Raw genomic sequence first — 27368 nt, 5'->3', positions numbered from 1 at the left:
TGCAAAAGGCAACATTAATATCGGTGGTACTTAGTGATCTTGAAGCTTATTATCAAACGAAGCAATCTTAAAAGGATATGAAGAAATAATATAATGTAAGGATGCCAGTGCTAATACTCGTGAGTATCTTAACAACCTGTAAACTTTGGTAATAGAAGGGGTGCATAGGCTAAGTATGAGCTGTTAGTTATTGGATATGGTGCACTACGGAGGGAATTCTCCGTGATAGTGTCACCGGCTGACCTTCTCGCATACCTCGGGCTCCTAGGTCCACGAAGTCGGACTGTCCCGTCTTGGCAAAGACCCTCCGGAACGAAAAGCAAGAGAAGATAGCGCCGTTGAGCGACCGCCGGAATTGCAGGTTTAAATTCTGCGCCACAATATCCCTTACCTTTACTAACCGGGCGAATCAAACGAGCTTCCGATGTCTCGTGTAAAACAAATCAGTAGACTTTTTTTTTTTTTTTTCGCTTTATCCAGAGCGTACAAGCCGGTCACGACATCGCCTGGGATATTGGTGCCATCTCTGGAACTAATACACTGCACCACGATTGTTAAACCGCAATCCAGACTCGCCCTTCTTTCTGGTCCACTTACAATATACAATATCTCTTCTCTGATAGAAATTTCCCAAACAGGCAGGTGTTCGTGGTAATCCGCGCCATTCGGATTTAGCATCACACCATCCTGTTGTTTGCCGCTCTGTGTTCCAACGCACGCTGGCGGGGGGATAAAGAGGTTCAAGATATAACGGATTCAATTATCTTTTTTCTTTCGTCCTGCTTCTATTTCATTTCGCATGCATTGGCGAGATGTTCCACAAAGATCTTTAATCTCCTCCCCCCCTCCATCTACCAATCCGACCCAAGTTTTCTGGAAGAGAAAATGACGGGGCCCATCGAAACAGCAATAACAACACCGGCGCCGGAAGATGTTTCCGACGCTGGAAAATCGCACAAGAAAGCGACGGTGACGGAGGCGCCCGTCGTGCCAGGCGGCGACAAGTCGACAGTCACCTTGCAGCGCGAGGCAAGCGAGGAGGACAGCGCCGGAGAGACTCAGCATGACGACGACACCGAGTACGTAAAAGGGCATCCCGTTATTCGAACCGGTAACTAATTCATAATTTTGACTCTCTCTCTCTCTCTCTCTCTCTCTTCTTTTTACGAGCTTCGAGGTTAATGCTTGAGATTAGGCTTCGACGTGTCGAAATTCCTGATATCGCTCCGCGATGATGGTGACCCGGCATTGACGTTCCGCTGCATAGTCTTGGGGACCATCTTCACGGCTCTCTCAAGCGTCATTACTATGCTTTACATTTTCAAGCCGTTTATCGTACAAGTTTCGGCCGTCTTCATCCAGCGTATGTCCTTATCTTCTCCTTTTGAAATGGCCTTTTAGGTACCTACCTACCTGGTACCTAGGTACCTAACCTAACTTCTTTCCGCTCACACTTGGTACCTAGTCCTGGTCTTTATTTTCGGCGAAGCGTGGGCCCTCGCAACTCCTCGCCCGGAACGGTTCAAGTCCAAGTGGGTACAGAAGGTGCTCAGATTCCTCAACTTTGGCCAGCCATTCGGGATCAAAGAGCACGTGGTAGCGTCGCTTATCGCATCGTCTGGTAACAATGGCTTGTCCGGTGTCGAAGTTTATGCCGTGGAGCGATTGTTCTACGACAAAGCCGTCTCTGCTTCTACTGCGGTCCTGGCTACCTTCTCCATGTCACTCTGTGGGTTCGTATTGGCTGGCGTTCTACGGCCGCTTATCGTCTACCCCGCGGAGATGGTTTACTGGTTGACGCTGCCCCAAGTAGTGCTCTTCCAGAATCTCCATTTCGATCGGATCGCCAACCGCGGCCGCCTCATCAAGTTTGGCTGGGCTCTTGCATTTGCTGCCGTCTGGGAAATATTCCCGGCATACATAATACCGTGGTTCAGCGGGATCTCCGTCTTTTGCCTAGCATCATTGGGCGCTCCTCAAACGACCCGCACCATATTTTCCACCATTTTTGGAGGAGCCTCTTCCAACGAGGGTCTTGGACTTCTGAACTTCTCGCTGGACTGGCAGTATATCCAGAGCCAGTTTTTGTCGCTACCTCTCAAGCAACAGCTCAATTCCTGGATCGGGTATGCCATCTTGTACTGCGCGCTGCCCGGGCTGTACTACAGCAACACGTGGAACGCGAAGCGTTTTCCTTTCATGTCGACGGCTCTCTTCTCAGCAAACGGCACCGTATTCCATCCAACGACGATTTTGAACGAGCGTGGTGTTGTGGACGAAGAAAAGCTGAACGAGGTCGGTCTGCCGTACCTGACGTCGAGCACCGTATGGGGGTATTTCACCCAGAACGTCGCAATAGGCGCGCTGATAACCCACGTTATCATATTCTTCGGTAAAGACATGATCACCGCGTGGAAACAGGCACGTAGCAGGACTCAACCCGACATACATTACCAAGCGATGTTAAAATACAAGGAGGTGCCGCAATGGTGGTACCTGGTCCTTTTTACTCTCTGCTTTTTCGCTGGATTAGCTGTGAACATTAAAGGCGAGACGACACTCCCGGTATGGGGGTATATCATATCCCTTATTCTAGGGTCTTTTATCGCGCCGTTCTCCTGCGTTCTCTACGGGTTGTACGGAACCGGAGTGGCAACCAACGCGATCTCCAAAATGGTCGCCGGCGCCGTGCACCCGGGGCTCCCCCTGGCCAACTTGTACTTCGCCAGCTGGTCGCATCAGGTCATCCTCCTCGCCGTAAACTTGGCCAACTGGCTCAAAGTTGGACAGTACACGAAGGTACCCCACCGCATCATGTTTTTCACCCAGATCTACGGGACTCTCCTCGGGGCGGGCTTGAACTACGCCGTGATGACCATCATCGTCAACAGCCAGCGGGAAATCCTTCTCGACCCGCAGGGGAACAGCGTCTGGAGTGGCTCGGCTGTTCAAAGCTTAAACTCGCAGGCAGTAACGTGGGCGCTGGCGAAGCAGATGTACGGAGCGGAAGGACGGTATCTTATCGTTCCCCTCGGCATCATTATCGGTCTCGCCATACCGGCCTTCCACTGGGCTTTGATCAAAGTGATCCCCCGTCTAAAGGAATGGCCTATCAACACGGCGGTGATTGTCGCCTACAGCGGACTCAACTACTACGGAAACACGTCGTGGCTGTGGTCTTCCATAGCCGTTGGCGTCTTTTCACAGCTCTGGTTGAGACGTCGGCTACCGGGGATTTATAACAAGTACAATTACCTTATCGGTGCAGCTTTAGACGGAGGGTCTCAGCTGGTAATTTTTATTCTGTCTTTCGCCGTGTTTGGTGCCAGCGGGACGCCTCATCCGTTCCCAACGTGGTGGGGAAACCCATCCGGCAACCCAGATCATTGTCTTTGAAGTTTGATATGCAGTAGTTAGGAGAATTCATTTAATCGCCTGTGTTGAGTATTATTTCTTTCGTGTTATTGTGTTGTCCTTAGCATTACAGTTCCTACTACAGGCTCTTAGCAGCTTCATTTTTAAAGGAATCGGATACCCTGGTCATCCCGGTCCCACTATATAATAATAGTACGGAAACTTACGGTACGGGGCGCTCCCGATGTGGGGCTAGACTTCGGAGCCGTGACGTAATTCAGCAGGTGCGATGCTGTCGCCTGCTTCTATTCAACCTCACACCTGAGCCAGTAGTAGAGTGATCTAAACATTTCGCATAAGATACTAGGTTCTCTTACGTATCCCATACATTAACACGTTTGGCTGGGGCTTACATTTAGGTAGGCATAGCTCCAAAAGTACAAGTTGAAGGCTTTCACCAGTGTTCCGAGTAACAGCTATACTAAGTAGGACCCGGCTATCCAGCTCTACAACTATCCGTAAGAATACAGCTAAGTTTCTAGCATAACCTCCTATACTATGATATAAATCAATTTAGTCCAGGTTTAGTACCGATCTCTATGACGCGAGTTATCGGATGAGTATGATACCTTAACAGTCAAAATCGACCAAAATCATCAGCATTCGTCTCTACGTTATAAGATGGTCCAACCACAGTTAGAATACTTGCCTGTTTTATAATATTTCCGTCTCTATTATAGAAGTCAGAAGTTGAAAATTAGCTCTTCGCATGTGCAACAGGTCCCATCTGCTAGCCAAGACATTGTCAAACTTCTCACCAGGCATCTAACAATGACCCACCACTAATTGAAAAAGACATCACTTGTTTCCAAAAGCGTAACCGGGTTTGGATAGAATAGAACAAACAATACCTACCTACGGTTTGAATTTATAACGTGCGCAGCTGCTATACTTTTCTAGGCTGAGCCGCGCTTCCACCCCCCTGTTGAGAAGGTTTGAGGTAGTTTTTCGAGCCTATGACAGACCAGCAATGCGATCTAGGCGCATGTCCCCGACAAAAATCGCACGAAAAAAAAGCCTTGTAGGGCGAGTCCAGCCCACGGTGAAATGTCTCACAAGACCTTATAAGAAGAGTGCTTCCCGGTCTGCATTAACTTCCGCTAGATCATGTTGTACGCATGCCTTTTGGGGGGGAGGGGTTGTCTTCTGCTAAACCCCAGGAGTAATATAGGTAGTAAATGTCCAATCTTTGGGCACCTCCTTAGTATTCAGCATTTCCATCCAAGGAACGTTCATAATGCGTCCGTCTCCGGCGTTACTGCCACTGCTGGTACCTCTAGCGAGTGCCGGTCGTGATATCGGTCGACAGGGATATGGCTTGATTGGATATGGCATCGAGATGTACAACCCCATCTGCGCCTACGCATGCCAGTATTCTTTCGGGTCGAATCCGCTGGTATGCACTGACGAGGCCTCGTTCGATGGCTCTGGTATGGGTGGAATGAACATAAGACGCAGCGAGGATGGAATAGTTCTTCCCCAGAACGTGAGCGCGATGCCGTCGTCGACCTGCCATGCCGAGTCCGAGCCGTTCCTCACATCGGTAGCCTGGTGCATCCATGAGAAATGCGACGGCGAGTTTATCTGGAAGATCGAAAAGTGGTGGCAGTCATACGTGGTCGGGAACTCACAATCAGATCCTCCACCGTCCCTTTCGTACGGCGCGGCGCTTGCTTTGGTGTCCTCACGGCCGAACAGTACTTGCTCGAGCGGACAGATATTGAACGAAAAATGCCTCGTCGATGAAACACTCTACCACGCTCAACATGTTTCTCTCAATTTCAACCAAAATATTGAGATCCAGCATGAACGTTTCGGTCTAGTCATCCTCTTATCTGGCGTCGTTATCCCTGTTGGTTTCTCGCTTTTACGCTTCCTCCCCTTTCCAAAACGATGGGCAAGCGCGCTCAGTGGCCATTTCATCTATCCTTCGCTTCTTCGACCATGGCGTAACTCGCCGGTTGCTGCCGTCGTCGGCGACCCACCGACAAGAGGCCAAGCACTTTTCATAGGGTACTTGATCCTCCTTAATATTTTCCTCAGCGTTCAAGTACGGCATTCATCCAGACGCCTTCGGGTACTGATGAGATGACGGCCCTGGCGAAATAATGGGCGACCTAGCGAATCGGCTAGGGGTCCTATCATTCGCCAACTTTGCCCTCCTGGTCCTTTACTCATCGCGAAACAACGTGCTTCTGTGGTTGACCAACTGGCAGCATTCAACCTTCGTCCTGCTGCACCGATGGGTAGCGCATATCGCCATCCTCGAAGCTATCCTACACTCCCTTATCTTTCTCCACGCCTGGATCCGGAAAGATAGACTTGAGAAAGATCAGGTTCTGCCGTATTGGTGGTGGGGTTGCATTGCGACAATCGCGGCGTCGCTCGTCCTGCCCCTTTCCATTCCCCTACTTCGCCAGCGCAGCTACGAGCTTTTCCTCGCAATTCATATAGTGGCTGCAATTCTTATTTTCCTGGGCTCATGGTATCATATCATCCACCGTTATGAACACCAATGGGGCTACGAAACTTGGCTATATGTTGTGTTTGCAGTTTGGGGGTTCGACAGGTTGATTCGCTTGCTGCGCGTTCTTCGCAATGGAGTTCGGACCGCGAATATTACTGTTATTAACAGCGACTACGTCAGGATTGACATAAAGGGCGTCGTTGGGGCGGGCCATGTCTATCTCTATTTCTTAGACTGGCGTTTCTGGGAGAACCATCCTTTTAGTATCGTAAGCTCAGTCATTCAGCAGGGTGATACATCATTGAATGAAGAGAATGTCTCACAGGCGAAAGACGTAGTATTGGGCGGTGCGGAGTTTCGATCACAGCGTTGAAACGGGCATGGTATTCTACTTGCGTATCTTAGATGGCGGGACTAAGGCACTACGTTATAAAACCCAACTTTCAGTTTTGATTGAAGGTACATACGGCACTCATGAAGATCTCTCGGATTATCCAACCCTTGTCTGCATCGCAGGCGGAGTTGGCGTCACTTCTGTTTTTCCTTACATGCGCGCACATCCCGGTAACGCATATTTGTACTGGGGCTCCCGTACCCAAGCGCTTGTCGACTCGATGAAGCCTTTAACACACAATTTCAATATGGAGGTTTCAGTGGGCCAGCGTTTGAACATTCAACCCATTCTAGAAAGTCAGCACGGAGACTTCGCAGTTGTGGTGTCTGGTCCCCCAAGCATGATGGACGAAACTCGTAAAATCGTTAGCAAACTTACCTTGAAAAAGCGAGTCAAATTAGTTGTAGAATCATTTACTTATTAGTACAGGATCACTTTAAATTTAAAGCTTCTTTAACAAAGTCAAACCTTTAACTTATACACATGTAATTGATAATGTGATCAATTCAGTATATCGAGACATCTTAGATACAGACTTGCAATGAGTTAGCAGAAGCACCATGTCATTTTCTACATAAAGTATGCCTTAGGTAGGAGCCAATTCCGAATACCAAGGGAAAGACAAATACACACAACCAGACTTCCTTCTACTACAGCTACCCCTTCCTATGTTTTCAATTGCCTGGAGGGACTTGCCAGTCACAGCAACATGTCATGTCACAACTGCGGTAGTCTCAACAGTATCGTATCAGAAGTCAAGTCATGGTCTGATTTAAGAATAGTTTATTGCCTAATTTGGTCTGCGACTTGATCGTACTGAGCAAGTTTAAGTAACAAAGCGCGATTTGGAGGACTGAATTCAAGGAACCCTGAAGTTGGAGAGAGTGAACTTTCCGTAACGAAGGCCAACTAGCACCAATATGGCACCGGAAACTACCTAATGTACCTTATATAGGCCGGTGAATCCTGAGGGTTTGAAGGTGTTGATTGTCCTGTGTCATAATGCCGCGAAAAAGAAAAAAGAAAAAATAAGAACTCAACGCAAAACCAAATGACGATCCGGTATTCCTTGGTAAACCTTGCTAGCACAAAGAAAGGACAAATACCTAGTAACAAAACCAAGCTGCCTGTGAGTCCTCACGGAGGCTCAGTATCTTGCTGCTAATAGAATCATATTCTAATCAGTGCAAGAACGACTCTAATGTGACCAAAGAGATCAAAAGGAAGAGCAGCACAGATATGGCAGTGGCTTGACTAGGGCGAAGAAATAGCTCCAAAGCTTCTTCAAATCTTAACACTTAGATGCAAGCTGCGTTAGCTTAGCATGGATATATAGCAGCAGGTTGGCGCATGTGTGTCGATCTCCATCAATATGGTGGTTCCGAGAGTTCTCTCTTAACGGAGGAGTCCGGCGAGTCACTTCACCTTTCAGTCTACTCCAAGTTGAGCGGAGCGACGAGGTATAATTTATGAGGGTTATCGATATTAGATGAAGCCTTAAGATTGCCATCCACCCACTGCATTGCCCAAAACGGGCCCAGGACAACGAACGTGTGGAGGAGTGCTCTGTGGAACGTGCCTCTATGGAAAGGGGTTACCATCTCGGCCATCGAGAACGTACTCAACACCATCACTGCTCCCAATAATTCCTGTGTCACTTTTGAAATCAGATACCCTGTCCTTCCTGACGAGCCATTTACCCCCTAGAAACTTACGAATGCATGGGTCCGACGGCTTTCGCTGCTTTGATTCGTACGGTACGAGCTTTGCGTTGTTGCTGTCGATGGCATTCACCGTACAGCCGCATGCAAGGCTGGGGATTCCCTTTTGACGTTCGACATCTTGAGCCATTGTCGTCCATCGTTGGTGCTTACTTCTGAAGCTTTCAGATTGTTCTTCCAGTGTTCGTGCCCCGTATTCGGCTGATTCCGGTGCATCATGTCCAAGTTCTCGCGGAACTGGTGTCTTCAACTGTGGTTCAAGCGCCAACTCACGTTCATGAGGAGGGCATTGCTCACAAAGCCCATGCGCATATCCGATATCACGAAAGTACCAGATTCGAGTCTTGGGCAAGAACATGCTAACGCTGAGTGTATGAACAGGAGCATCCCCGAATCGTTCATAATAAAACCCACCAGCCTTGTCCAAATGGTCGAAATACGCCTTGTGCTCTTTGCTTCGAAAGAATTCCAGAGAGCCAATCTCAAAGTTGGAATAGAACTGGCAGTTATTGTACTCTCCATCACCAACACCCCCCTCAGCACCTGTATGTGGACGAATCACATCGTCACGATCTTCAGCCGTATATAGCAACCATTCTAAATCCGCATCTTCATCTATCAAATCCTCGTTATTGTCGATGAATGCTTTGGTACGCTCCCAAAGAGAGGGGAAAGACCGGGCGTCGTCGAGGATGGCCATGTTAAATCCATAGGCCATGTTATTATCTCGCATGAAACGGAACACATCGTAGTTGATGTCGCAAGAGAACTTCACCTACAGTGTCATGGTTAGCTGCTGGTATACAGGAGGATCTTACTGGCAGACACAAACAACTGTAACTTCTAACAAACCCCTTGACGCAATGGCTAACTTACAGCAGGTTCGACTCGCCAAAACAAATCATAGTTGGCCAGTCGCTTCTCTGATGCGAAGATACCAGCGTTCCAACGGCACATGTGATGGTAACTTTGCAACCACGCCTTACCGACGCCAATACCGCCCATGAATTGACGGCCAACGTCAAATCGTGTGACATCAATCCAAGGGGGAATGCTCCAATGCTCTTCAGGGATGCGTTCAAAGTAGCATTGGGAGTCAGTGGCCTTCAACACGGTTGCTTTGAATTCGTCAGTGAATTCTTCATTGTTAAAAAAGACCCAGTCGTATCGGTGGGTTTTCCGTCTATTGAATCGAGCTTCCACCTGGAGGATGCTGGAGACCATCTCTCCGAGCTCCTCGTTTCTCACGAGAGAAATAAATGCCGCCTTCGGACGTGTGTCGACCAATTCTTGCATTTGTTGGGTTGACAAGTCCTGTACATCTAGGATGGTATTCTTGCGTAGCCACTGGATCGGATGACTAGCGTCTGCCTGTATAGTGTATCCAGCAGGAGGGTGTGGCATAGGGGGCACATAAGCGTCAACAACTGGGGTTTGTAGATTGATTGACTTTGTCTCCCGGGTGGAAAACCAAGTGCTCCCAACAAGGGCAGACGCTAAGAAGAGAAGAATGATCCTGCGAAAGGAGATAGGCCTTTGAATAAACAAAGTAGTATTAATGGATTGGTCACATTGGTTGTTATATTGGGAACGTACCTGATCCGGCGAGGAAGAAAGTTCCAATTGGATATTCCTTGGACCTTGCTATGGGTTGGTTTAACTATACCCTCAGGAGCAATAGCTGGAATATCATCACCTTCTTCCTTTTGTAGGGGAGAAAGACTTATAGGGGTAAGGTCGTCGATGGAAGAACAAGACAAGGTCGTTACGTGACCTTTAGCCCTAGGTGGTCGGGACATATGAACACCTTGCCCGCCGCCTGTGTGCCGAGGGTAGGCTTTGGGGGTATGGAACTCCATCTATCTTCCGTTTTCAATGGTTAATACAGGCGGCGATATTACAAGGACGTTAGGGAACACTTTACAAGAAAAAAAAGAAAAGAAAAACTAACCTAAGGCGCCGTCGTGCTGTGATGTGATCTGAAACGGCAGGAAACCAATTGAGGATCGTTGAAAATGAATAATTACAGGTTAACGAAAGTGTAGACGAAAAAAAAAGAGACAAAACAAAGGTGCAATTGAAGTGAAGGGGAAACGATTGACGATACGTGGTGGGATATTTGTCCTAGAAGACAAATCCTAGGGATGGTTGTTGGTGAGTGCAGAACGAAGAACGAAGAACGAAGAACGACGTAGAGAATGAAAGAAAAGAATAACAACAGCAGGTGTTTGTAAACGAAAGTTTTCCATCTACGTTGTGGCTGTTAGTGTTGTTTCAGGAAAACGCAGCGTCTATGCTTCACTCGAAATTGGAAAGTAGTTTGATTGCTGTTGGCTAGGAGGAAACAAACAGCCTTATCAAAATTCAAAACCCCCCTAGTGCCTTTCACCTGTCGTTTGTAGAATATCAGGGAAACAACCGCAATCCATAAGGAGGTAAGTCCGGTAAGGAGGTACCTTCGAACGCAACTGCCTCAGTATAAAGTTTATGGAAACCACGGAGACGATTCACGGAGAGGAACCACGGGAACGGTCCCCACCCGTCAGTCAGATGCCAGCCAGCCAGCCACGGGTTGATCCACGAGTCCCATCACCCGCCTAATCAACCCGTCTGTTATCTGATCACGGGGTCACCCATATTGTTCAAGCAGGCACGCTGCTTAAATGTTGGTAGACACTGTAGAACTTAGGTAGTTTCCTGTCCATCCAGACTGTATTGCATAATCCTATCATGTCACAGACTGACGTTATGACGTTATAAATACAAAGCAATATCGAATTAACGAAGGTCAACGAGGGCTGGGTTACCTACGTTTCTCATCTTGGAAATCAATAATGAACAATTCCCTATTTGCTACCTAACTCCTGCCCTTACTAGAAACGGAGCACATCACGTTTCAACCATCATATCATCCCCAGCCATGTCGTCCTCGTGTGTGAGCTCGAGGATTCGTGCATATTGTACAGTAAGGCGTTGGAGTTCCCGGAATTTTCCTACATTGGCAGTTAGCATTCAACTCAATTCAAAACCCAAGTCTTTAATCATGCCGCAAAGCTTACCTAGAATCATCACTACGCCTTTTAGGAGGTCCTTTCGGTCCCATCCGCAGATATCATCGTCCTGACTATACCATCCCTTGCCCTCTGCATTCTCCCCCTTTTTATCTTGCAATACGCCACCGACTAAACTGTTGAGAAGTTCTTCTACCTTCCCCCGATGGCCCTCTGCTCCTATCCGTTTCGCGTACATGAACAAATACAGCCGGAACTCGTCCTTCGAACCCAACTGCAGCGCACCGGCAATCCGGTTCTCTAGATGGGCGATACTGACACTTGACTCGAAGGACTCGAAGCCGTCCCTCGAGAGGAGGGTCTTGATTAGTCGCTGTAAGGTATATGCTCTCCCCTTTAGTAGGAATTCGTTCGTCGTATGTCGTTCTAAGTAAGGAATAATACCGGCCGAAACAGTTGCTCCATCACCCTGACCGTCCTTTAACGATGCAGATCCAACTGCGGTAGATTGCAAAGCTCCGACTGAAGAATCGTTGCTATTCCAGTACTGGCTGCCCACAGCCCACCAGGACTCAGACAGTCGTTGCCAGGAATACATCGTTGGAGAATAATAGTACCCGTCGCCATTTGTAAGGGTAACAACAATGTGACCGCTAGAGTTTAAGTGGGCAGATGTAACACCCGGACCGGGCATGGCGCCATGCGTTTGGAGCGAACTAATGGCAATCTCTAATACAGGCGCAAGCGAAACTGGTGGATGGGGCGACGATAGCGTGTTAATATTCCAAACATGACATATACCAACCGCTGTAATGCAAAGCAGCCACCAATCGCGACACTCCAGAATTACCGGCTGGGACTCCAATACCATCGCATTTATTAATCGACGGCCCGCAGGAGTCCAAGTATATATACTGCCGTCTTCGCACGCTGCTGCCCAGAATCTCTTGCTACCAGTCACCAGGATGATAGCCCGTGGAAGGTAATCTTGCCAGAGTAGAGTACCGCGCTTCGTAGCGGTGATATGAGAGGGTTCTCGAATTGATACCGGGTTCTTTGCTTCCAAGATCACATTCTCCGGTACTTTCGATGCTTCCTCTAAGCTACTCTCATCCTGCAGCACGCCTCGTTCTAATGGGCGAACGATATGCGACCTAACTTTAGGTACTGCTAAACGAACTTGAGAGACTGCAATAGAGGGATTAAGAATGGCTGGTCGGAGATATTCCGGCGTTGGTATGAGACCATGTTTAGGCGGTTCAAGAGTTGCGGGCTCGAGACCTTCTACTCCATTTCTCATTATAGCTCTTGGCCCAGACGCGGATCGCTTGCTTGGATGCTCCTCGTCGTCTTCGCCTTCGGACACAATAGCTTTCCTTTTATTTCCAAGGAGCATAGCTGCCAACCCTCCCTCAGGTAATCCGTCATACGGTTTCGAGAGATCCAGTATCGTTTGTGGGGCGTCGTTCTGTGCGGCTTTGGAGGAGCTAGATCCAACTAGCTGGCTTTGCGGAAGCGATGATTGACCAGTTCCAGATGATGAAATGAGCATGGGCGCTACTCTTTTCTTCCCGTCCTTGGTAATAGTTACGCGTGATTTCAATTCAGTCACCCGTTCGGCGACTTTATCGGCCGACTCTTCAGCGGCGGGCGCCTTTTCTTTTTCTGGCTGAGCGTCCGTCTGTCCATTCGTCGGTGGCGGGTTTGGTGTTGCAGTGCTACTGCTACTCTTAACGCCATTAGCTGTAGGGGGTGCATCCTTCGGAAGCGGATGAAAGTCACCCATTAGCGCTCCCATTCGCGATTCGGCACCTTTTCTCTCCCCTTCCTTGCTGTGATTTTCTAGCTGGAGCCCATCAACGTCTTCTGCTATTCCCATAGCTTTCCGAGAAGCGCCGTACTTGGACAGGGCCTTATCCGTTTCCTCCAGGTTAGCCACCCAGCCCAATTCCCCGGTGTCGAACTTAACCGCGACAATGCCACCGTCAAGACTTGATGCAAATAGGATTTGTCCATCGGGCGTCCAAGCAAGATCTGATATTGATTTTGATGCCATATCCTGCAGGATGACCACGGGTCTAGATGTATTAGTGTTCCAAACGCTCAAGGTCTTGTCTTGGCCTGCCGACGCTATTACTGTGACCAAAGACCCCCCGGGATGACCATTAGTTGCTCCATTTTCCACAGGCTTCTTGGTGTGGAATAATCGAGGAGAAAACATGCAAACTTCGGTAGGACCTTCATGGCCGATCAAGTTGATTTCGCTGTCCCACCTACTTCGCTCGATAATTGCAACAGAGCTTACAGGACCATTGACAGCATTAGCTGCAGCAATGTGGTTACCATCTGGTGACCACGAGCATCTTCGAAAATAGGTAGTTAATGGGGAGGATTTGAAGGGAGCGCTAATAGTAGTTTCGAGTTGAAAATTATTAACCATATCATGTTGAGTCGCATTAGGGGCTGGGGGAGTAAACCGGAATATTTTGATAGATCGATCGTCGCTAGCAGTAGCAAAGAACTTATTTGCAGGGTCGAAAGTAATCCCCTTCACATGGCTTTGATGATTCCCAAGTACCTTGAGCTTCTCAAAGGTATGTCCCGACCATATAACAACCTTGGAATCGAGACCCACGGAGACGAGGATGGAGCCGTCGTAGGACCATGCGAGATCTTGAACATCATTATCGTGCCCTATTAATCGCCTTGAAGTCTTCCAATTCTCGACGGGAGGGGGCTCATTCGTTCCAAAGGGTGCGATGGTAGGTGGACCACTTTCAAGTTGATATATACATATAATCTTGTCGTCTGCTCCTGATGCGAGGTAACGACCATTGGGTGAAAAGCGCACGGAATGGATGGTACCGAGGTGATGGCTCATATGGCAGAGCTGCCTCGGTTTCGTGTAGGAAGGATCGTCGGCGTTGTAAATGGATTCTATTGACCAAACTCGAACATGGCCATCTAAAGAAGATAAGTCGTCAGCGCAAGAAGAGCTTGGAATGACCAAGCATTGCTAGAATAACGCACCTCCACCGGCGGTTGCAAGTCGTTTGCCATCAGGCGATACGTGGCAGCTATAAACCTCGAAGTCTTTCTGCTCGCCTTTAGAAATTATCAGCCTCGTTTCCTCTCTACAAGCATAGCAAGAGCAAGAGAGAGACAGATCTCATACCTCTATGGCTCAGCCACGATGGCTTAATGATGCGCATGGTGACTCGATAATCGGAATTGTAATTCGCATGTCGGCATAAGCTTAAAGTTACTTAAATAAAGATGGGAGAAACCCGATTTAAAAAAAAAAAAAAAAAAAGAATGCGCGCTCAGAAGTTTCAGTAAATGGTTTGGTTTGTCGAAGAATCCGTGGCGCGCGACGCGGCCCGAGTTTGGGACAATTTATTAAAAGTTTACGTAATCTCTAAGCTCAGCTAGACCTAAGAGAAGTGCTATGTACCTGAGTACCTACAGAGGTGCCTATCTGAACCTTATGAGCACGGCTGCACGGAGCCACGGGCACCCCACAAGGCAGCCCCCTACGCCGACCCAAGTATCCGGCAGTCTGTACCTCCCTAACCCCACACATGTGCGCCCAGAATCACGTATAAGATAATATCAACCTTGTCAAACACTGGCTGCACATCGTGAACAAACATTTATTATGTGCATAGAAACTGAATAGTCAAGTCCATTGATCAGAGAATGCAACGAATCTCAACTGCTTTCCCCTATCCGACGGCAAATGCATCATGTCTAAAGCCGAGCAACAACTAATTCAGAGTTCAGATGGAAAGAAACGAAAAATAAAGGAGCATTTCCGATCCGGCAACAAGATCCGAAGACCAATTATCATGCCGTCGTTGTCCATAACCCCTATGGGAAAAGGGAGGCTATTCTTATGCGTAGTTCCCTTTCCTTCCCGACTCCTCTCAAATGCCAAGTCCCTCCTCCCAACGCCCTGTAAAGTCATCGTCCATAGACTGCATAGGTTGCGAAAACATGGGGAAAAAAGAGGAAGCGGAAACATTGTCCGCAGACCTGCTTAAGAAGTAGGGTATATGGAGGATCCCTAATAAAGAACACATCTGATGATAGTGTCGCATAGTATTATTACTGCTGGTAAACGCCCGAGTCATCGTATCCTGAAAGTCAATACTAATGCTCTGTGTAAGTAAGCGTGTTCTGCTCTGAACGAGTCATGAGAGATGCCTTATTCATATTGCGATAGGGCCAAGTGACGTTCAGGAGTAACCATTGCTTCCATATCGAGTTTGTTGGCGATGGAGATCATTGAAGTAGGGGTGATGGCAGGCTTGCTTGGCAGAGATTCGACCTGCGGGGTCGTATACGAGTAAAGCCTCGAGGAGATCTAGGCCGTTCTCATCGAGATTTGAGCACAGAACCGTCGAGTGATCACGTACCCACTTGGGGAACGAGGGTTTAAAGTCGGGGTAAGAAGTGACTCCAGGCCAAACCTCCTCAGTAGGCGTACCCAGTAAGCTAAAAACATTGTAAGCAAAAGTTAACCCACATAGGTCACATTGAAATGGTAGACTGACCGGAATGTCTTGAAGATCTGGTCAATCTCCGAATCTCCGGGGAACAGGGGTTTTCTGGTGCACATCTCGGCAAAGATACAGCCCACGGACCACATGTCAACGCCTGTAGAGTACTGTCGACCGCCAAGCAGAATCTCTGGAGCTCGATACCAGAGAGTCACGACCTCATGAGTGTACGTTCTAAGGGGCACTCCAAAAGCACGCGCCAAACCAAAGTCAGCAAGCTTCAGATTTCCGTCGCGGTCGATCAGCAAGTTCTGGGGCTTGAGATCCCGGTGCAGAATCCGGTGGCTATGACAGTACCGAATTCCTTCGCAAAGCTGGCTCATGAACCGACGAACCATTCCACTACCGAGTCCGAGACGTCCCAACTCAGGCCCTGAACCTTCAGGCAGGGCTTTACCGCGACCACCATCGCTGACAGGGAGTGCCTCCATATACTTCTTCAAGTCGAGGTCGAGGAACTCGAAGACTAAATAGAGCTTGTGGCCCTCGGCGTGGACGATGTTAAACAGTCTGACGATGTTAGGGTCACGCATCTCCTTGAGCAGAGAAATCTCTCGGATGGCGGTACTAGGGACACCCTCATCCTCAGATTCGAGTCGGATCTTCTTCAATGCGACGATGCGGCCACCGTGTGCTAAGTCTCGGGCTTTGTAAACAACACCGTAGGTGCCTGAAAGCAAATCATAATTAGTAAATAGGTAGATAGCAGTTTTGAGGGTTCAGATGTAAAATTTTAGGCTTACCTTCGCCAATCTTCTCGAGTTTCTGGTAGTTCTCCATTTTCGAGGACTGTGTGTTACCGTACTGGATTTGAATCGAATCGAAGGAATGTAAGAAACAAAATTCGGATTAAACGAGGGGGGTGTTAGATGATTATGGGAATATCGAATTCTAGAAGGTTATTGCGCCGAGAAAAAAAAAAGTTGAATCCGGTTGCTATTTACTCGGGCGAATTGGATGGTGGTGCAGGTTGTGCAGGTTGGGGGGTAACGAACAGAAAACGAGGGGCAACAGTAGGAGAGAATATTGACGACGGTAACCAGAACCAAATATGCCTGTCAATTATTATCAAAAGTGGCGGACAGAGATGATCCTGTACGATCTCGCAATTTGTTAAAACTCCATTGGTACCAGAGAGTTAAGTCTCAGCACGAAGTTCGGTTATAATGCGAGGACCCGGTAAAAGGTTGTTGGCGGTACGTGGGTTGAAGATGGGATTTTACAGCTCAGTAGTGGGTAAGTGCAGTTTGTTTTCCAATAATATAAACAAGTGGCCCATTGACTTTTGAACTTTTGGAACGCGCTGACATCTGTGGCTAATCAAGCCGTACCGCGTTTTGTGGCTCAAGAATTTAGGGCGGCACTCAACGACCCTTAGGACAGGTACAATACAACATATGCATGGCTTAAAATATACATTTTTCTAGGTAGCAAGGTTGTATTGGCATAATCTTATCGCTAATCTTTTCTTAGATCACTGCATGGTCGCGTACCTCTAATGCACAATACATTGTAACAAATTATGCATGCATTTTCACATATTGACAATATCTAAATGCGAAGAACCAAAGTGCATACAAAGAAAAGACTACTTCTAGTACAACACATTATAATAATTCCTTCTTCTATCCGCCATGACGCTTAATCTCACTACCCTGGATGCTCATGAGCAACCAGATGAACAGCTCAAAGCTACATGGAAAAGATATTCGAGGACTGAGCACGAGGAATTCATAAATCATCCAGACATAGACGAACTAGACCCTCCAAACACGGTAGGCTCATTCAAGTTAGCCGGACATATCCCTAGTGAGAGCCTCAGGGCCTCTTTTGAGCAACTCGAAGGTGCGGACTGGGACGAAAGTCAGTCAATTGAAGACGCTCCTTTTTATTTCCATCCTCTACTCCCAGGTAAATACACAAATCCACCCCTTTTATATCTACGACTTATTCTCATACCAGAGCACAGGCTTGCTTATATTTCCTGCTCTGATACCCCCAAGAACCCAAAAAGCATTGTTATCCCGCATGGTTCATAGGGATCTAAGCAATCCTACTCACCAGACTAACTTACACCTACATTATGACCTCCCCTATCCAGAGCAGCAAGATAATGCAGATGTGGATTCGCGGTCGTTCTTCTCTTACTCCCCAGATGCATCCGCAAAATTCCTGCCAAAAGATCCGAGCGTCCATAAGGCTTTATCTATCAAGCAAGTCCTCGAAAGGCGGTTATCCTGGGTCACGCTCGGGGGTCAATACGACTGGACCCATCGAGAATATCCTAACCAGGCGCCTCCAGATTTTCCCCATGATATTGCCAATTTCCTCCAGACACTCTTCCCGGATACTCTTGCCCAGGCTGCCATTGTCAACTTTTACAGTCCGGGGGATACAATGATGATGCATCGGGACGTGAGCGAGGAATCGGACAAGGGTCTCGTAAGTCTCAGCATAGGCTGCGACGCGTTATTCATGATTGCGCCCAATGGTTACAAACACAAGTCGACCGGCGAAGAAAAATCAGAAAAGCCGTACCTTCTTTTACGACTCCGATCTGGAGACGCTATCTACATGACCCAGGAATCACGGTATGCTTGGCATGGTGTGCCGAAGGTTCTTAAGGGCACCTGTCCAGATTTCCTAGCCGATTGGCCGGCAGTGGGTGACAAGTTTCAAGAATGGAAAGGGTGGATGCGGAATAAGCGCATTAACTTAAACGTCAGGCAGATGAAAGAGTAAATTTATGTCGATTTGAACGGCTTCAGAATTATGCTACGAAGTTTCTCTCGGGGTACCTGAAATTTCCTCAGTTCATTACCGTCAACCTAGAACTGGAGCATGTCCCTTAGATACGATTATAAGGAGTCTACACCCGTGTTACACTATCCTCAAATCGTCCAGACCCAGGGTGCGAGACATAGTCCTAACATAGTATTATCTGAACGATAATATGCCAAGGTTATCCTCTTCGATTGAGCTAGTGCAGCCCCTTTTACGTTTTTTGTTTTAGAAAGAAAAAACAGTCCGAGCCTTCCAGCGACGTAAACAGTTAAAACAACACATTAACAATTCCGTCTCTAGATCACAACTTCGATTGCCAATAACGTGTTATATGTTCGATATACTGTAGTTTATTGCCTTCCAGGCCGAAATGTGGAACCTTTTTTTTCATGGTAGCTATCGATATTCTCCTATTTCTCTAAACCGTTTGCGCCTCACCGTCGGCCCTCATACGGTCATATCTCAGTACACTCTGCAGCAAAACTTCCGCACCTAGTACACAATCATCGGGGCTAGTGTACTCCTCGGGGTTGTGACTGACACCGTTCTTTGACGGAACGAATATCATGCTCGTCGGACATCGCCGGCTAGCATACACGCTGTCGTGCCCCGCTCCGCTGCTCATATCCCGCACAAGGCTACTGTCGCCAGTGACTGCTGCAGCCGAAGCTCGCACCACGTCGATGCAGTCCGGGTGGAATATCGTAGCGGGAGAAACGAAGTCCGTCCGCCACCCGACGCTGAGCGGCTTTCCTGGCGTCGAATCGGCGAGGAGTCCGCCGACGTCTTTCCCCGCTGCTAGCGCTGCGAAGTCCCGCTTTAGATCGGCCTCCATCGCCTCGACGGTGGCATCAGCAGGAGCACGGATATCGAGCGTAAAGCTCACACGGCCCGGAATCGTGTTTGTGCTGCCGGGGCTCAGCGTTAGGATGCCGGTCGAAGCAAGTGCGTTATGCGCAGTTGCTAGGCGATGCGTATGCGTGATTAAGCGGGCTGCGAGCAGCATCGCATCAGCGCGGCTTTCGAGAGGTGTAGTGCCAGTGTGTGCATCTAGTAAACCCATCCTGTCAGTTTCAATCCTCCTTCTATGAATAAGCACGCATTAGATACCTCGCCCATCAACGTTGACGGTAAACCATTTATACGCTTGAACCCCTTTTACGACTCCGACTTTCTGCTTCTCCGTTTCTAGGATCGGACCCTGCTCGATATGCAGTTCGAAGTGGGCGGCCATAGGAATGTTCCGATAGCTCGCTGGTGTTGAGCCGAGATACCCAATTCGCTCTAATTCAGACTTAACTGTCGCCGTACCTCCGCCTACTTCTTGAGTTTTATGAGCGCGATCGAGGGGGATCTCCCCAGCCCACACCCCTGAAGCCATCATGCTAATTGGAAATCGAGCGCCTTCTTCGCTGTTGTGACGTATTAGCCCAATTTTCCTTGCAAGTCTACCTTAAATACGAGGTAGTGGTAGACGTACTTGGTCCAGTTCACAACCCCAACTGGGAATTCAGTCTCCACCTGGTATTCCCGCAGCACATGAAGCATCTCGATGCCAGCCATAATACCGAGAATCCCATCATACCGACCGCCACTTGGCTGTGTGTCAAGATGAGATCCGGCGAACGTCGCTGGACCTTCGCGTCGACCAGGGCGCACGGCGAATATGTTACCAATGCTATCGATAGTAACAGTACACCCTAAAGCCTTGGTTGCATTGACGAACCAATCTCGAACCTGTTTATCCGAATCGCTCAGCGCGAGCCGTGACATACCCGTCTCATTTGGCGCACTATAATTTGATGAGAGGTAAGTCTGTTACTTTGTTGGAATACTGGATTGGACTTACCTTCCCCATCGCTTCCCTCTCCCGAAAGAGCATGTGTGATGCAATGCGCCCATAAATCTCTCCTTCTGCACCTTTAGGGTCTTAAGCAGATCATCCTCCTGCTGGCTGGTAGTTTGCGTGCTATAATATTGCGATGTTCCATATAATAGGTTTGGTTGCAGAAACCGCGAAGACGACGCAGATAACCGTCTACTGGTAGGAAATTGGAATTGCGCAGTAGGTGTAAGACGGCTTACACGATAACGCGTAGCCAATGGACTACGTATTACAGAAGCCATGGCAGATAAGCATAGGAGGTGCCTTACCTTAGGTATGGATTGACTACTTCCTACGGAGATGAAACCAGGATTAAATTAAATAAATAAGATACGCGAGGAAGTTAACAGACTTTATTGTTGTATTAAGATAGCAATAATATAGCAATCAAGTAACAATAACATAATAAGATAACTACTTGAAAGCGAAGTCGGAAATACAGTAGTTAAGTCACGTGCTGATGGATATAACCGTTGGGATTAACTATGATATTTATTAGTTCCTTCGAACTAATTTGTAATTCCATGTCCTAATAACAAACATATAAGACGAAAAATACGTAATAGTACGAGGCACTCTAGTTTCATGCCCGTTGCTAGTACACTTGAATGAGGTACTATCAAATTGTGTGGTAAGGGAAAAATAGGGGGCCGAACCGCAAGAACTTGTGATAACGCGTAACAGTATATCATCATACGTAAAAAGTAAATAAATAAATAATAATAAAAATAAAGTCTCAGCCGGACAAGATAGCTTACAATACGAGAACAGAAAATTAGAAGGTTATGGTGGTTAATGTTGACTTTTCTTGTTCGGCATTTGGGTAAACAAAACAAACCCTGTTAAGGGTTGTTAAAAGCCACCGTAATCATCCATAGTTGTTGTTGATACGAAATCTATAGATACATATAGACGGTATCCAGTATATTGACACCTGGATGTCCCTCGGCCGTCCATTCCGTTGTCCTGTGTTGCAAGAGGTGGGTAATCACGACACAGGTGCTCTCTGATAGGCTACCTAAAGCATGATCCTTCTGCACAGATGGACTGTTAGCTAAACCAGTTATTGAATCATATCAGCTGTATACTTCCTTCGCCCCATTTCTTGCCAATGTCTTTCGTCCCTGTCACGGCACAGTCCCGTGGACCCGTCAGTGGGTCACCGTCGGGTATATAAGGTAGCTAGATGAGGGACCTCTCACCATTTCCCTCCTCCTTTCTTAGTGCAACAACAATTATCTCTACCGAACCGTTATGATCTTCCCCTCAAGTTAATCTTACTGCTTTAGATACCTATATGCTACTTCCCAATACCAATTCGACGTACTTATTCTCAACAAAGTAGCATATGCCATGGAGACGACAAAGCCAGCTGTTATCATTGTCTCAGGAGCGTTTCACCAGCCACATCATTATGATCCACTCAAGGCAAAACTAGAAGCCGATGGGTACGAGGTCTTTATTCCGCTACTACGAAGCTGCAGTTCTCAGGCCGGAATAACATGGAAGGACGATGTTGCGTTGATCCATGAGATAGTCGAGCCGCATATGGATAACGGGAAGGAATTCATTATAATATGCCACTCTTACGGAGGCGTCCCGGCTTGCGCTGCTACGAACGGATTTACTGTCGAGGAACGGAGAAATGGTGGTAAGAAAGGGGGCTTTCGAGCAATTCTTTTCATGACTGCCTTGGCTCTGCCGCGGGCCGGCCTGGATGTCCTGCAGTGCTTCGGTGGACAATACCCATCTTGGACGACCCATCAGCCTTTTTACCAGAAGGTAAGCATCACAGCATCCGTGGCTCATCGTGTGAATTATCCAGGAAACTGACCAAAGGGAAATGGCTAGAATGCAATATGTCTCGCTACCGCCGATGCAAAACAAGCTTTTTACAATGATCTCCCCGATGATGTAGTCGAGCAATGCTTCGATTCACTAGTCCCTTTTTCTCAGGACTCGCTTGAAACACCTGTAGAGTTCGCGGCACCCGACCTTACGATCCCAAGCGCGTACTTGATATGCGAAAATGACCTCACAGTGCCCCTGCACGTACAAGAGGCTTTTGTAGCCTCAATACCAGGTATCAAGGTTGAGAGATGCTCGGCTGGACATAGCCCATTCATTAGTCAACCGGATCGAGTTGTGGAAGTGGTAAGGGGGCTTGTGGAATGAGGAAAAGGGGTTAATTCTGAGCTTGGGATACGTACTGATTCCAATTCGCCGAAGCGTTTCCAGGATAGGTGTAATTTAGCCAAGCAAAGAATTGATTTGCTTCTCCTGTTGATCGAAAAGGTGATTGCAACCATAGTTACCTAGGTATATATGAAGTTGGGAACAGCAGAAGGCTAATATCCAATCTGAAGTGTTTTACGCCGTTGGCACTTTGCTGAATCTATATTGTGCCCAGCTAAAACTCTTTTCAGGTAGAGTCCATAGCCGTTCGCCATTAGAACCTGCGGTACCCGCGACGTCATGCATCGGAATAATATGATCAAAGTTCGGGTGCACCTTTCTTGCGGCATGGTTTAGTTGCTGGCCCTGTTGGCTCGGAAAGTCATGAAGATTGTGGACGGCCATGCCTGCGCCGATAATGAGAATGCCTTCGTCCCGTAGACTTTATACTGCATATCCTAAACGGTAATGTATATCCGTATCCTCATTGCCGAATAGCGAGACCTGTACAATAGGTACATTCAACGGATTGCGCTTCGGATCAAAGTTTATAAAGCATCAATCAATGACAAGGCGTAAATGATGTGGCCAGCGAGGAATAGTCGTCAATCTCTCAGTCACCTTCTCAGCAACTTCGGGACTTCCCCTATTCGGATAGTCATATTCGTAGTAGTGTGGCGAAAAACCGTAAAGTCGTAAGTCAGATCTTTTTTCTCGGCCACGTTGATCTGGACCTTGTCTAAGCCGCCTTGTCAATGGGTAGGGGGGGGGCAAAGCAACGGCATTGGGTTTGACTTTCGTCGTGATCTTCTTCCTGAGTTCGACCAACTTGGCATAAGCAGGATGTTGCGTGTTTTCTATGAAGTTGGGGCCGCCGATACCAAGGAAGTAGACAGGTAGTTGTGGATGATCTTCCAGGAGCGAGAAAGCAGGCATCTCGTTCACGACGTGAGTAGCTAACTATTCGTACATACGGTGCCGGCTTTACCGGATACTATCTGTATACAACTAGGTGCGTGTGGTAGATGAGCGACATGGGTGAAAACGCAAAGATATCATGAAAATGAATGTAAGTTGATGGAACAATAAAACTATTGGATCACTACGATCAGGACATGGCGGGTGATGTCTAAGAGTTGGTTAGATGCGGTGTGTTCGAATCATTCGGATCGCAAGATGACAAATACATCCTCCAGCTATACAGAACACCAAAATTTACAACATTGTAAATATCAGATATGATCGATCATATGGTGCAGATTACTGCGCGTGCATATAGACAGTCTAGATATTCCGTAGTGGAGGGGCTTCCGCGCGCGGCGGTGTTCAGCTTTCTAACATGAGTGTAGGTCGTGCGCGGGGTTTATAGCAAGGTCAAAAGGTCGACGAATCAAGGTCGATGAATCCTCGCGCGCGGCTTGTGGGTCTCGGCGAACGACGCAAAGGTCATGGAGCTATGTAACCCCTACGATTAGGTCGGTTTTAATACCTACCTCCTAAATGATGGATTGATGAAGTGATATGATGACATTTCGTCCTGGTTGACCTTGGAGCTCGCATCTTCGGACGAGTATGATTACAAATCCATGTTGGTTAAAAAAAAGGCGGAGCATTCGGGTGTTTCGCGATGAGACGTAGACTCTCGTAAAGTATTAAAGGAGAGGTATCCTAACTTCGAAATGAGTCCAACTTTTATTCTATACCATCACAGCTTCTCTTTAGACTTAGAGCTTTAAGATTCATCTTCAATATCAACTATCCAAGCACAATGTCGGTAAATGCCGTACTCATTCTCGGAGCCGGACCCAGAGTCGGCGCCTCCGTCGCTCAGAAATTCGCCAGCAGCGGGTATAAAGTCGCTATAGCTTCTAGGAACGGAACTGGGGCTAAGACCGCCGAAGGCTTTCTCTCGCTCAAGGCGGACTTCGCCAAGCCCGAGTCGATCCCAGCGTTGTTTAACGCAGTAAAGACCGAGTTCCAGACGGCTCCTAGCGTTGTCGTCTACAACGCAGCGTCGCTCACAAACCCCCCGGACAAGGACTCGCCCTTGTCGATCCCGGTGGACAGCGTTGTGTCGGACCTCAATGTCAACACTGTCAGCCCCTACGCGGCGGCCCAGCAGGCCGTGAAAGAATGGGCAACGTTGCCGAAGGAGGCCAGGAAGACGTTCATATACACGGGCAATATCCTAAACGTCTCTATCCTCCCTCTGCCAGTTTTTCATAACCTAGGCATAGGCAAGTCGGCTTCGGCATACTGGATCGGCGTCGCAGATGCAAACTACTCTCCTCAGGGGTTCCGGTAAGTCTAAGAAAAAAAAATAAAAAAATAAAACAAGCTCCATTTAAAGGGGTTTCTAACATTGTTTGTTCGGTAGGTTCTTTTATGCGGATGAGCGCACCGAAGATGGCAAGGCTACGGGGGCCGCTGTCGATGGTGCTGCGCATGGCGAGTTCTATGCGCAATTGGCAAGCCATGAAGGAAATGTGCCATGGCATGCCACATTTGTGAAGGACAAGGGTTACGTCCAGTTTAAGTAACGAGGCCACGCCTGGATAAGGACCTGGGAAATTTTCAAGAGTTATATTTGAAAGCCAATGTGAGAGGTCTAGAGCCCATAGGAGGTAGCTACTAGGTAAACATGATGTAGTAGTCTTCAGACAAGTAATACTAGGTCTCCTTGACTTCTAAAGCACGTGGCGAGGTCCAGGCCTGTGACGTCACTTGCATTTCTGTTTTTCCATACGTCCTCCATGATTTCAAGTGCTTTGCGTATCGTGCCGAAGACGCTAGGCGGTTGTAATGCAGCCGCCATTGTACGGAAGTGGGCTTCCTGTTCCGGCTGTGCGAGACATCCAGCTACACAAAATGGCCATGCCATCGTACGTAGTAATGCTGCTGGTGATATTTGATGCGTCAAGAGATCAAGGACTCGGCCGACGTGATAACGTACCTCGATGCTGCCGGGCTGCCATCCAGACACGACGATAATGAAATACAGTAAGGTTGCATGAGCCCAGACGCGAGTGGTTAAGCGACTCTGACCGGCGGGTAGCTTTGATTGCTGGAAGGTATTTATGTTGAAGGAATCTAATAAACTGGTACCGCTCTGTGGTAAAGCCGGCGATTCGGATTCAAGCCGTATAATATGTGCTTCTAAGCAGCCCTTTATCGCTGTTGCGCGACGGACTAGTTCTATGACATCGAGATTTCCTGCTATTTTGCACTGCTTCTTCCATGAATTGAGGGCGGAAATTTCGCCAATCTGTAGTAACACCCAATTTTGACATCCTACAACGGTCTCAAGATTGATCACAGGGCCGGTTCCGTTGATATCACCAAGAAGGCAACGGTGGTGCTCGTAAAGCCTGGGTTGGTCTTGAAGCACCGTGCTGGCAATAATATCATCAAATATTAGCAGAGCGGATGAGAAACGAAAGGCGGCCTGCTCGGCACTTTGAACTTTGACATCCTGGGCGGCTGAGATCCATGTCGGCGGTCCTAGGTGATTTACGACGGCATTGAAGCGTGAACCAAACCCCTCCGATTCTACTGCATCGACGCTCTCGAGAAGTTGTTTAAAAAGAGCCAAACCGGCGTTGAGATGCGCTTGGTAGTTATCGAAGCATAATATAGCAATCTCGAAACGCTGCATCTGCACGATGCTCGCCATGATCCGCGCAGCACCATGTAGATGCTCTGCGATACTTGAGCCGCCGATAACCTGTAGTGACTGCCTGAGAATTCCGAACGCACCCTCGGTCTGCGCGAGCACCGTCTCCCAGATAGCATGGTGATTAGCGTTTTCCTGAGCGAGGGAGAAGAAGTACGAGCATTGGCATAGAAGGGCCTGTTTTACTACTGGACTACTTATAATCATTTCTAAAATCCACGATCGACCGCCTTCGAGGGGAGAAGGACAATAGAACGGGAAGAGGAACGGAAACAAGTTTTCAAGGTAAAACGTGATATGAACAGCACAACGCCGTCCTAAAGTCACCCCGCTGCGATCTTGCTTGTCAAGGAATGTGCAGTCGGACCCGCGCTGGAGGTGAAGGGTAGATGCGTCGGGGCGTGGTTCTATCTCATTGACGAGACCTTCTGGTGCTGCTGTCCCAGTGGGATCGTTAGAGACGTGGACTGTGCGGAACTCGCGGCGGAGATGAGCATTTTCTTTAACTTCGCGTTTGAGACGCTCGCTCATCTCTTCTTGTCTCGCACCGCCATCCATCCATTCCGGCTTCTCCTGGCCGTAATGACAGGTGATGTGCAGTGTGGCACAGATATCACATACAGGGCGGTTTTCATCGCATTTTTTACGTCGTAAGCGACATGTCCAACAGCCATTAAAACTTCTTATCGTATTATTGTGGCGCGACCCACGAGATAATGCTATATCCATGGATATATGTCTTGCATGTTAGGTTTTCCGCGAGTTTGTAATAGGGTATTTGAAGTTTTAGAAATTTGTTGTTAGTTGTAGGTGGATTTCGCGGAACTTGAAAACAAACACATGTCGAAGTATGCGGGGGATTTTGTTGTTTATTGTTTATGTGATTACCTGTTACCTACCTCCTATATTAGATAAGCAAACACTTCATATTATGCCCCAACATATGAAGCGTATTAGATTTATTAGCGGGCAGACAACAATAACCGACATTCTGAGAGTCTTGAGTGTTGAACAGAATTGCACACACGTAGCCTCTATCAACCACCAAATGGCTCATCTCGCCAATCTACCCATCCTTTCACATACAACTGCAGTTTGCAGCCCAAGAACGAGGGACATGTAAGTGGACCAATCCTAGCGTCATCGGACGGGAGGTCATTTATCTCAAAACCGCCGCTAATACTTCATCAGTGACTAGCGGGCTGCATCCATTTCCATTAGCCTTCAGCTTTTCCCGAGATGGGTGCAATGGCGTTGTTTTTGCCTGCTTGGCAGGCGTCCT

General features: G+C 47.9%; 11 protein-coding genes across 11 annotated transcripts; 5 read left to right on the top strand and 6 right to left on the bottom strand.

Annotated features, from left to right (window-relative positions):
- Positions 1-458: 458 nt before the first annotated feature.
- F4812DRAFT_409826 (putative OPT peptide transporter Mtd1) lies at positions 459-3985 on the top strand. The gene is made up of 5 exons (XM_047932472.1): positions 459-1110; positions 1195-1363; positions 1466-3493; positions 3582-3696; positions 3768-3985. The coding sequence occupies exons 1-3, from the start codon at positions 886-888 to the stop codon at positions 3394-3396; spliced, it is 2325 nt and encodes a 774-aa protein (XP_047794980.1). The 5' UTR covers positions 459-885; the 3' UTR covers positions 3397-3493; positions 3582-3696; positions 3768-3985.
- A 768-nt stretch (positions 3986-4753) lies between these two features.
- On the top strand, positions 4754-6254 carry F4812DRAFT_454479 (uncharacterized protein; the record flags this gene model as incomplete). Its single annotated transcript, XM_047936654.1, has 2 exons — positions 4754-5464; positions 5631-6254. The coding sequence occupies 2 exons, from the start codon at positions 4754-4756 to the stop codon at positions 6252-6254; spliced, it is 1335 nt and encodes a 444-aa protein (XP_047794979.1).
- Positions 6255-7438: 1184 nt separating this feature from the next.
- F4812DRAFT_409819 (uncharacterized protein) lies at positions 7439-7800 on the bottom strand. The gene has a single exon (XM_047932471.1). The coding sequence runs from the start codon at positions 7783-7785 to the stop codon at positions 7567-7569; it is 219 nt and encodes a 72-aa protein (XP_047794978.1). The 5' UTR covers positions 7786-7800; the 3' UTR covers positions 7439-7566.
- On the bottom strand, positions 7719-9436 carry F4812DRAFT_409818 (glycolipid 2-alpha-mannosyltransferase-domain-containing protein). The gene is made up of 2 exons (XM_047932470.1): positions 8960-9436; positions 7719-8754 (listed from the first exon to the last, which is right to left on the bottom strand). The coding sequence occupies exons 1-2, from the start codon at positions 9031-9033 to the stop codon at positions 7857-7859; spliced, it is 972 nt and encodes a 323-aa protein (XP_047794977.1). The 5' UTR covers positions 9034-9436; the 3' UTR covers positions 7719-7856.
- Positions 9437-10298: 862 nt separating this feature from the next.
- F4812DRAFT_409815 (Hira-domain-containing protein) lies at positions 10299-14363 on the bottom strand. Its single transcript, XM_047932469.1, has 5 exons — positions 14183-14363; positions 14038-14112; positions 11056-13971; positions 10808-10989; positions 10299-10736 (listed from the first exon to the last, which is right to left on the bottom strand). Exons 1-4 carry the CDS (start codon positions 14217-14219, stop codon positions 10886-10888), a joined length of 3132 nt encoding a protein of 1043 aa, XP_047794976.1. The 5' UTR covers positions 14220-14363; the 3' UTR covers positions 10299-10736; positions 10808-10885.
- An 882-nt stretch (positions 14364-15245) lies between these two features.
- F4812DRAFT_449073 (Pkinase-domain-containing protein) lies at positions 15246-16349 on the bottom strand (the record flags this gene model as incomplete). The annotated part of the gene is made up of 3 exons (XM_047935934.1): positions 15246-15504; positions 15564-16239; positions 16313-16349. The coding sequence occupies 3 exons, from the start codon at positions 16347-16349 to the stop codon at positions 15246-15248; spliced, it is 972 nt and encodes a 323-aa protein (XP_047794975.1).
- Positions 16350-17038: 689 nt separating this feature from the next.
- Positions 17039-18615, top strand: F4812DRAFT_20803 (uncharacterized protein). Its single transcript, XM_047930307.1, has 2 exons — positions 17039-17480; positions 17539-18615. Exons 1-2 carry the CDS (start codon positions 17204-17206, stop codon positions 18309-18311), a joined length of 1050 nt encoding a protein of 349 aa, XP_047794974.1. The 5' UTR covers positions 17039-17203; the 3' UTR covers positions 18312-18615.
- On the bottom strand, positions 18542-20658 carry F4812DRAFT_20683 (amidase). The gene is made up of 4 exons (XM_047930301.1): positions 20203-20658; positions 19834-20145; positions 19464-19765; positions 18542-19403 (listed from the first exon to the last, which is right to left on the bottom strand). Exons 1-4 carry the CDS (start codon positions 20478-20480, stop codon positions 18772-18774), a joined length of 1524 nt encoding a protein of 507 aa, XP_047794973.1. The 5' UTR covers positions 20481-20658; the 3' UTR covers positions 18542-18771.
- Positions 20659-21262: 604 nt separating this feature from the next.
- F4812DRAFT_20459 (Alpha/beta hydrolase fold-1) lies at positions 21263-22692 on the top strand. The gene is made up of 2 exons (XM_047930278.1): positions 21263-22020; positions 22090-22692. The coding sequence occupies exons 1-2, from the start codon at positions 21592-21594 to the stop codon at positions 22411-22413; spliced, it is 753 nt and encodes a 250-aa protein (XP_047794972.1). The 5' UTR covers positions 21263-21591; the 3' UTR covers positions 22414-22692.
- Positions 22693-23765: 1073 nt separating this feature from the next.
- Positions 23766-25011, top strand: F4812DRAFT_20452 (NAD(P)-binding protein). Its single transcript, XM_047930275.1, has 2 exons — positions 23766-24714; positions 24791-25011. Exons 1-2 carry the CDS (start codon positions 24182-24184, stop codon positions 24951-24953), a joined length of 696 nt encoding a protein of 231 aa, XP_047794971.1. The 5' UTR covers positions 23766-24181; the 3' UTR covers positions 24954-25011.
- Positions 25012-25069: 58 nt separating this feature from the next.
- On the bottom strand, positions 25070-26617 carry F4812DRAFT_454471 (fungal-specific transcription factor domain-containing protein; the record flags this gene model as incomplete). The annotated part of the gene is made up of 1 exon (XM_047936653.1): positions 25070-26617. The coding sequence occupies one exon, from the start codon at positions 26615-26617 to the stop codon at positions 25070-25072; it is 1548 nt and encodes a 515-aa protein (XP_047794970.1).
- Positions 26618-27368: the final 751 nt, after the last annotated feature.

The sequence above is a fragment of the Daldinia caldariorum genome (genome assembly GCF_022478825.1).
Source record: "Daldinia caldariorum strain CBS 122874 unplaced genomic scaffold F4812scaffold_1, whole genome shotgun sequence".
NCBI lineage: Eukaryota > Fungi > Ascomycota > Sordariomycetes > Xylariales > Hypoxylaceae > Daldinia > Daldinia caldariorum.
This window is presented reverse-complemented; position numbering and strand designations above follow the sequence as displayed.

Bases quoted from the DNA above. Each gene is read 5' to 3' on its own strand.
- F4812DRAFT_20683 (XM_047930301.1), bottom strand. From the start codon at position 20,480: ATGGCTTCTGTAATACGTAGTCCATTGGCTACGCGTTATCGTGTAAGC. The intron at 20,146-20,202 runs GTAAGTCCAATC...ATCAAATTATAG, and splicing joins AGAGGGAAGCGATGGGGAAG to TGCGCCAAATGAGACGGGTA. The intron at 19,766-19,833 runs GTACGTCTACCA...ACGTCACAACAG, and splicing joins GGGGTTGTGAACTGGACCAA to CGAAGAAGGCGCTCGATTTC.
- F4812DRAFT_20459 (XM_047930278.1), top strand. From the start codon at position 21,592: ATGGAGACGACAAAGCCAGCTGTTATCATTGTCTCAGGAGCGTTTCAC. The intron at 22,021-22,089 runs GTAAGCATCACA...GGAAATGGCTAG, and splicing joins ATCAGCCTTTTTACCAGAAG to AATGCAATATGTCTCGCTAC.
- F4812DRAFT_409818 (XM_047932470.1), bottom strand. From the start codon at position 9,033: ATGTCACACGATTTGACGTTGGCCGTCAATTCATGGGCGGTATTGGCG. The intron at 8,755-8,959 runs CATCACATGTGC...GTTCTCTTGCGA, and splicing joins AGGCGTGGTTGCAAAGTTAC to CATCAACTACGATGTGTTCC.
- F4812DRAFT_20452 (XM_047930275.1), top strand. From the start codon at position 24,182: ATGTCGGTAAATGCCGTACTCATTCTCGGAGCCGGACCCAGAGTCGGC. The intron at 24,715-24,790 runs GTAAGTCTAAGA...TTTGTTCGGTAG, and splicing joins TACTCTCCTCAGGGGTTCCG to GTTCTTTTATGCGGATGAGC.
- F4812DRAFT_20803 (XM_047930307.1), top strand. From the start codon at position 17,204: ATGACGCTTAATCTCACTACCCTGGATGCTCATGAGCAACCAGATGAA. The intron at 17,481-17,538 runs GTAAATACACAA...ACCAGAGCACAG, and splicing joins TTTCCATCCTCTACTCCCAG to GCTTGCTTATATTTCCTGCT.
- F4812DRAFT_409819 (XM_047932471.1), bottom strand. From the start codon at position 7,785: ATGGCAATCTTAAGGCTTCATCTAATATCGATAACCCTCATAAATTAT.
- F4812DRAFT_409826 (XM_047932472.1), top strand. From the start codon at position 886: ATGACGGGGCCCATCGAAACAGCAATAACAACACCGGCGCCGGAAGAT. The intron at 1,111-1,194 runs GGTAACTAATTC...TGCTTGAGATTA, and splicing joins GGCATCCCGTTATTCGAACC to GGCTTCGACGTGTCGAAATT. The intron at 1,364-1,465 runs GTATGTCCTTAT...CTTGGTACCTAG, and splicing joins TTCGGCCGTCTTCATCCAGC to TCCTGGTCTTTATTTTCGGC.
- F4812DRAFT_409815 (XM_047932469.1), bottom strand. From the start codon at position 14,219: ATGCGCATCATTAAGCCATCGTGGCTGAGCCATAGAG. The intron at 13,972-14,037 runs GTGCGTTATTCT...TATCTTCTTTAG, and splicing joins ACTTGCAACCGCCGGTGGAG to ATGGCCATGTTCGAGTTTGG. The intron at 10,990-11,055 runs GTAAGCTTTGCG...CTGCCAATGTAG, and splicing joins AGGCGTAGTGATGATTCTAG to GAAAATTCCGGGAACTCCAA.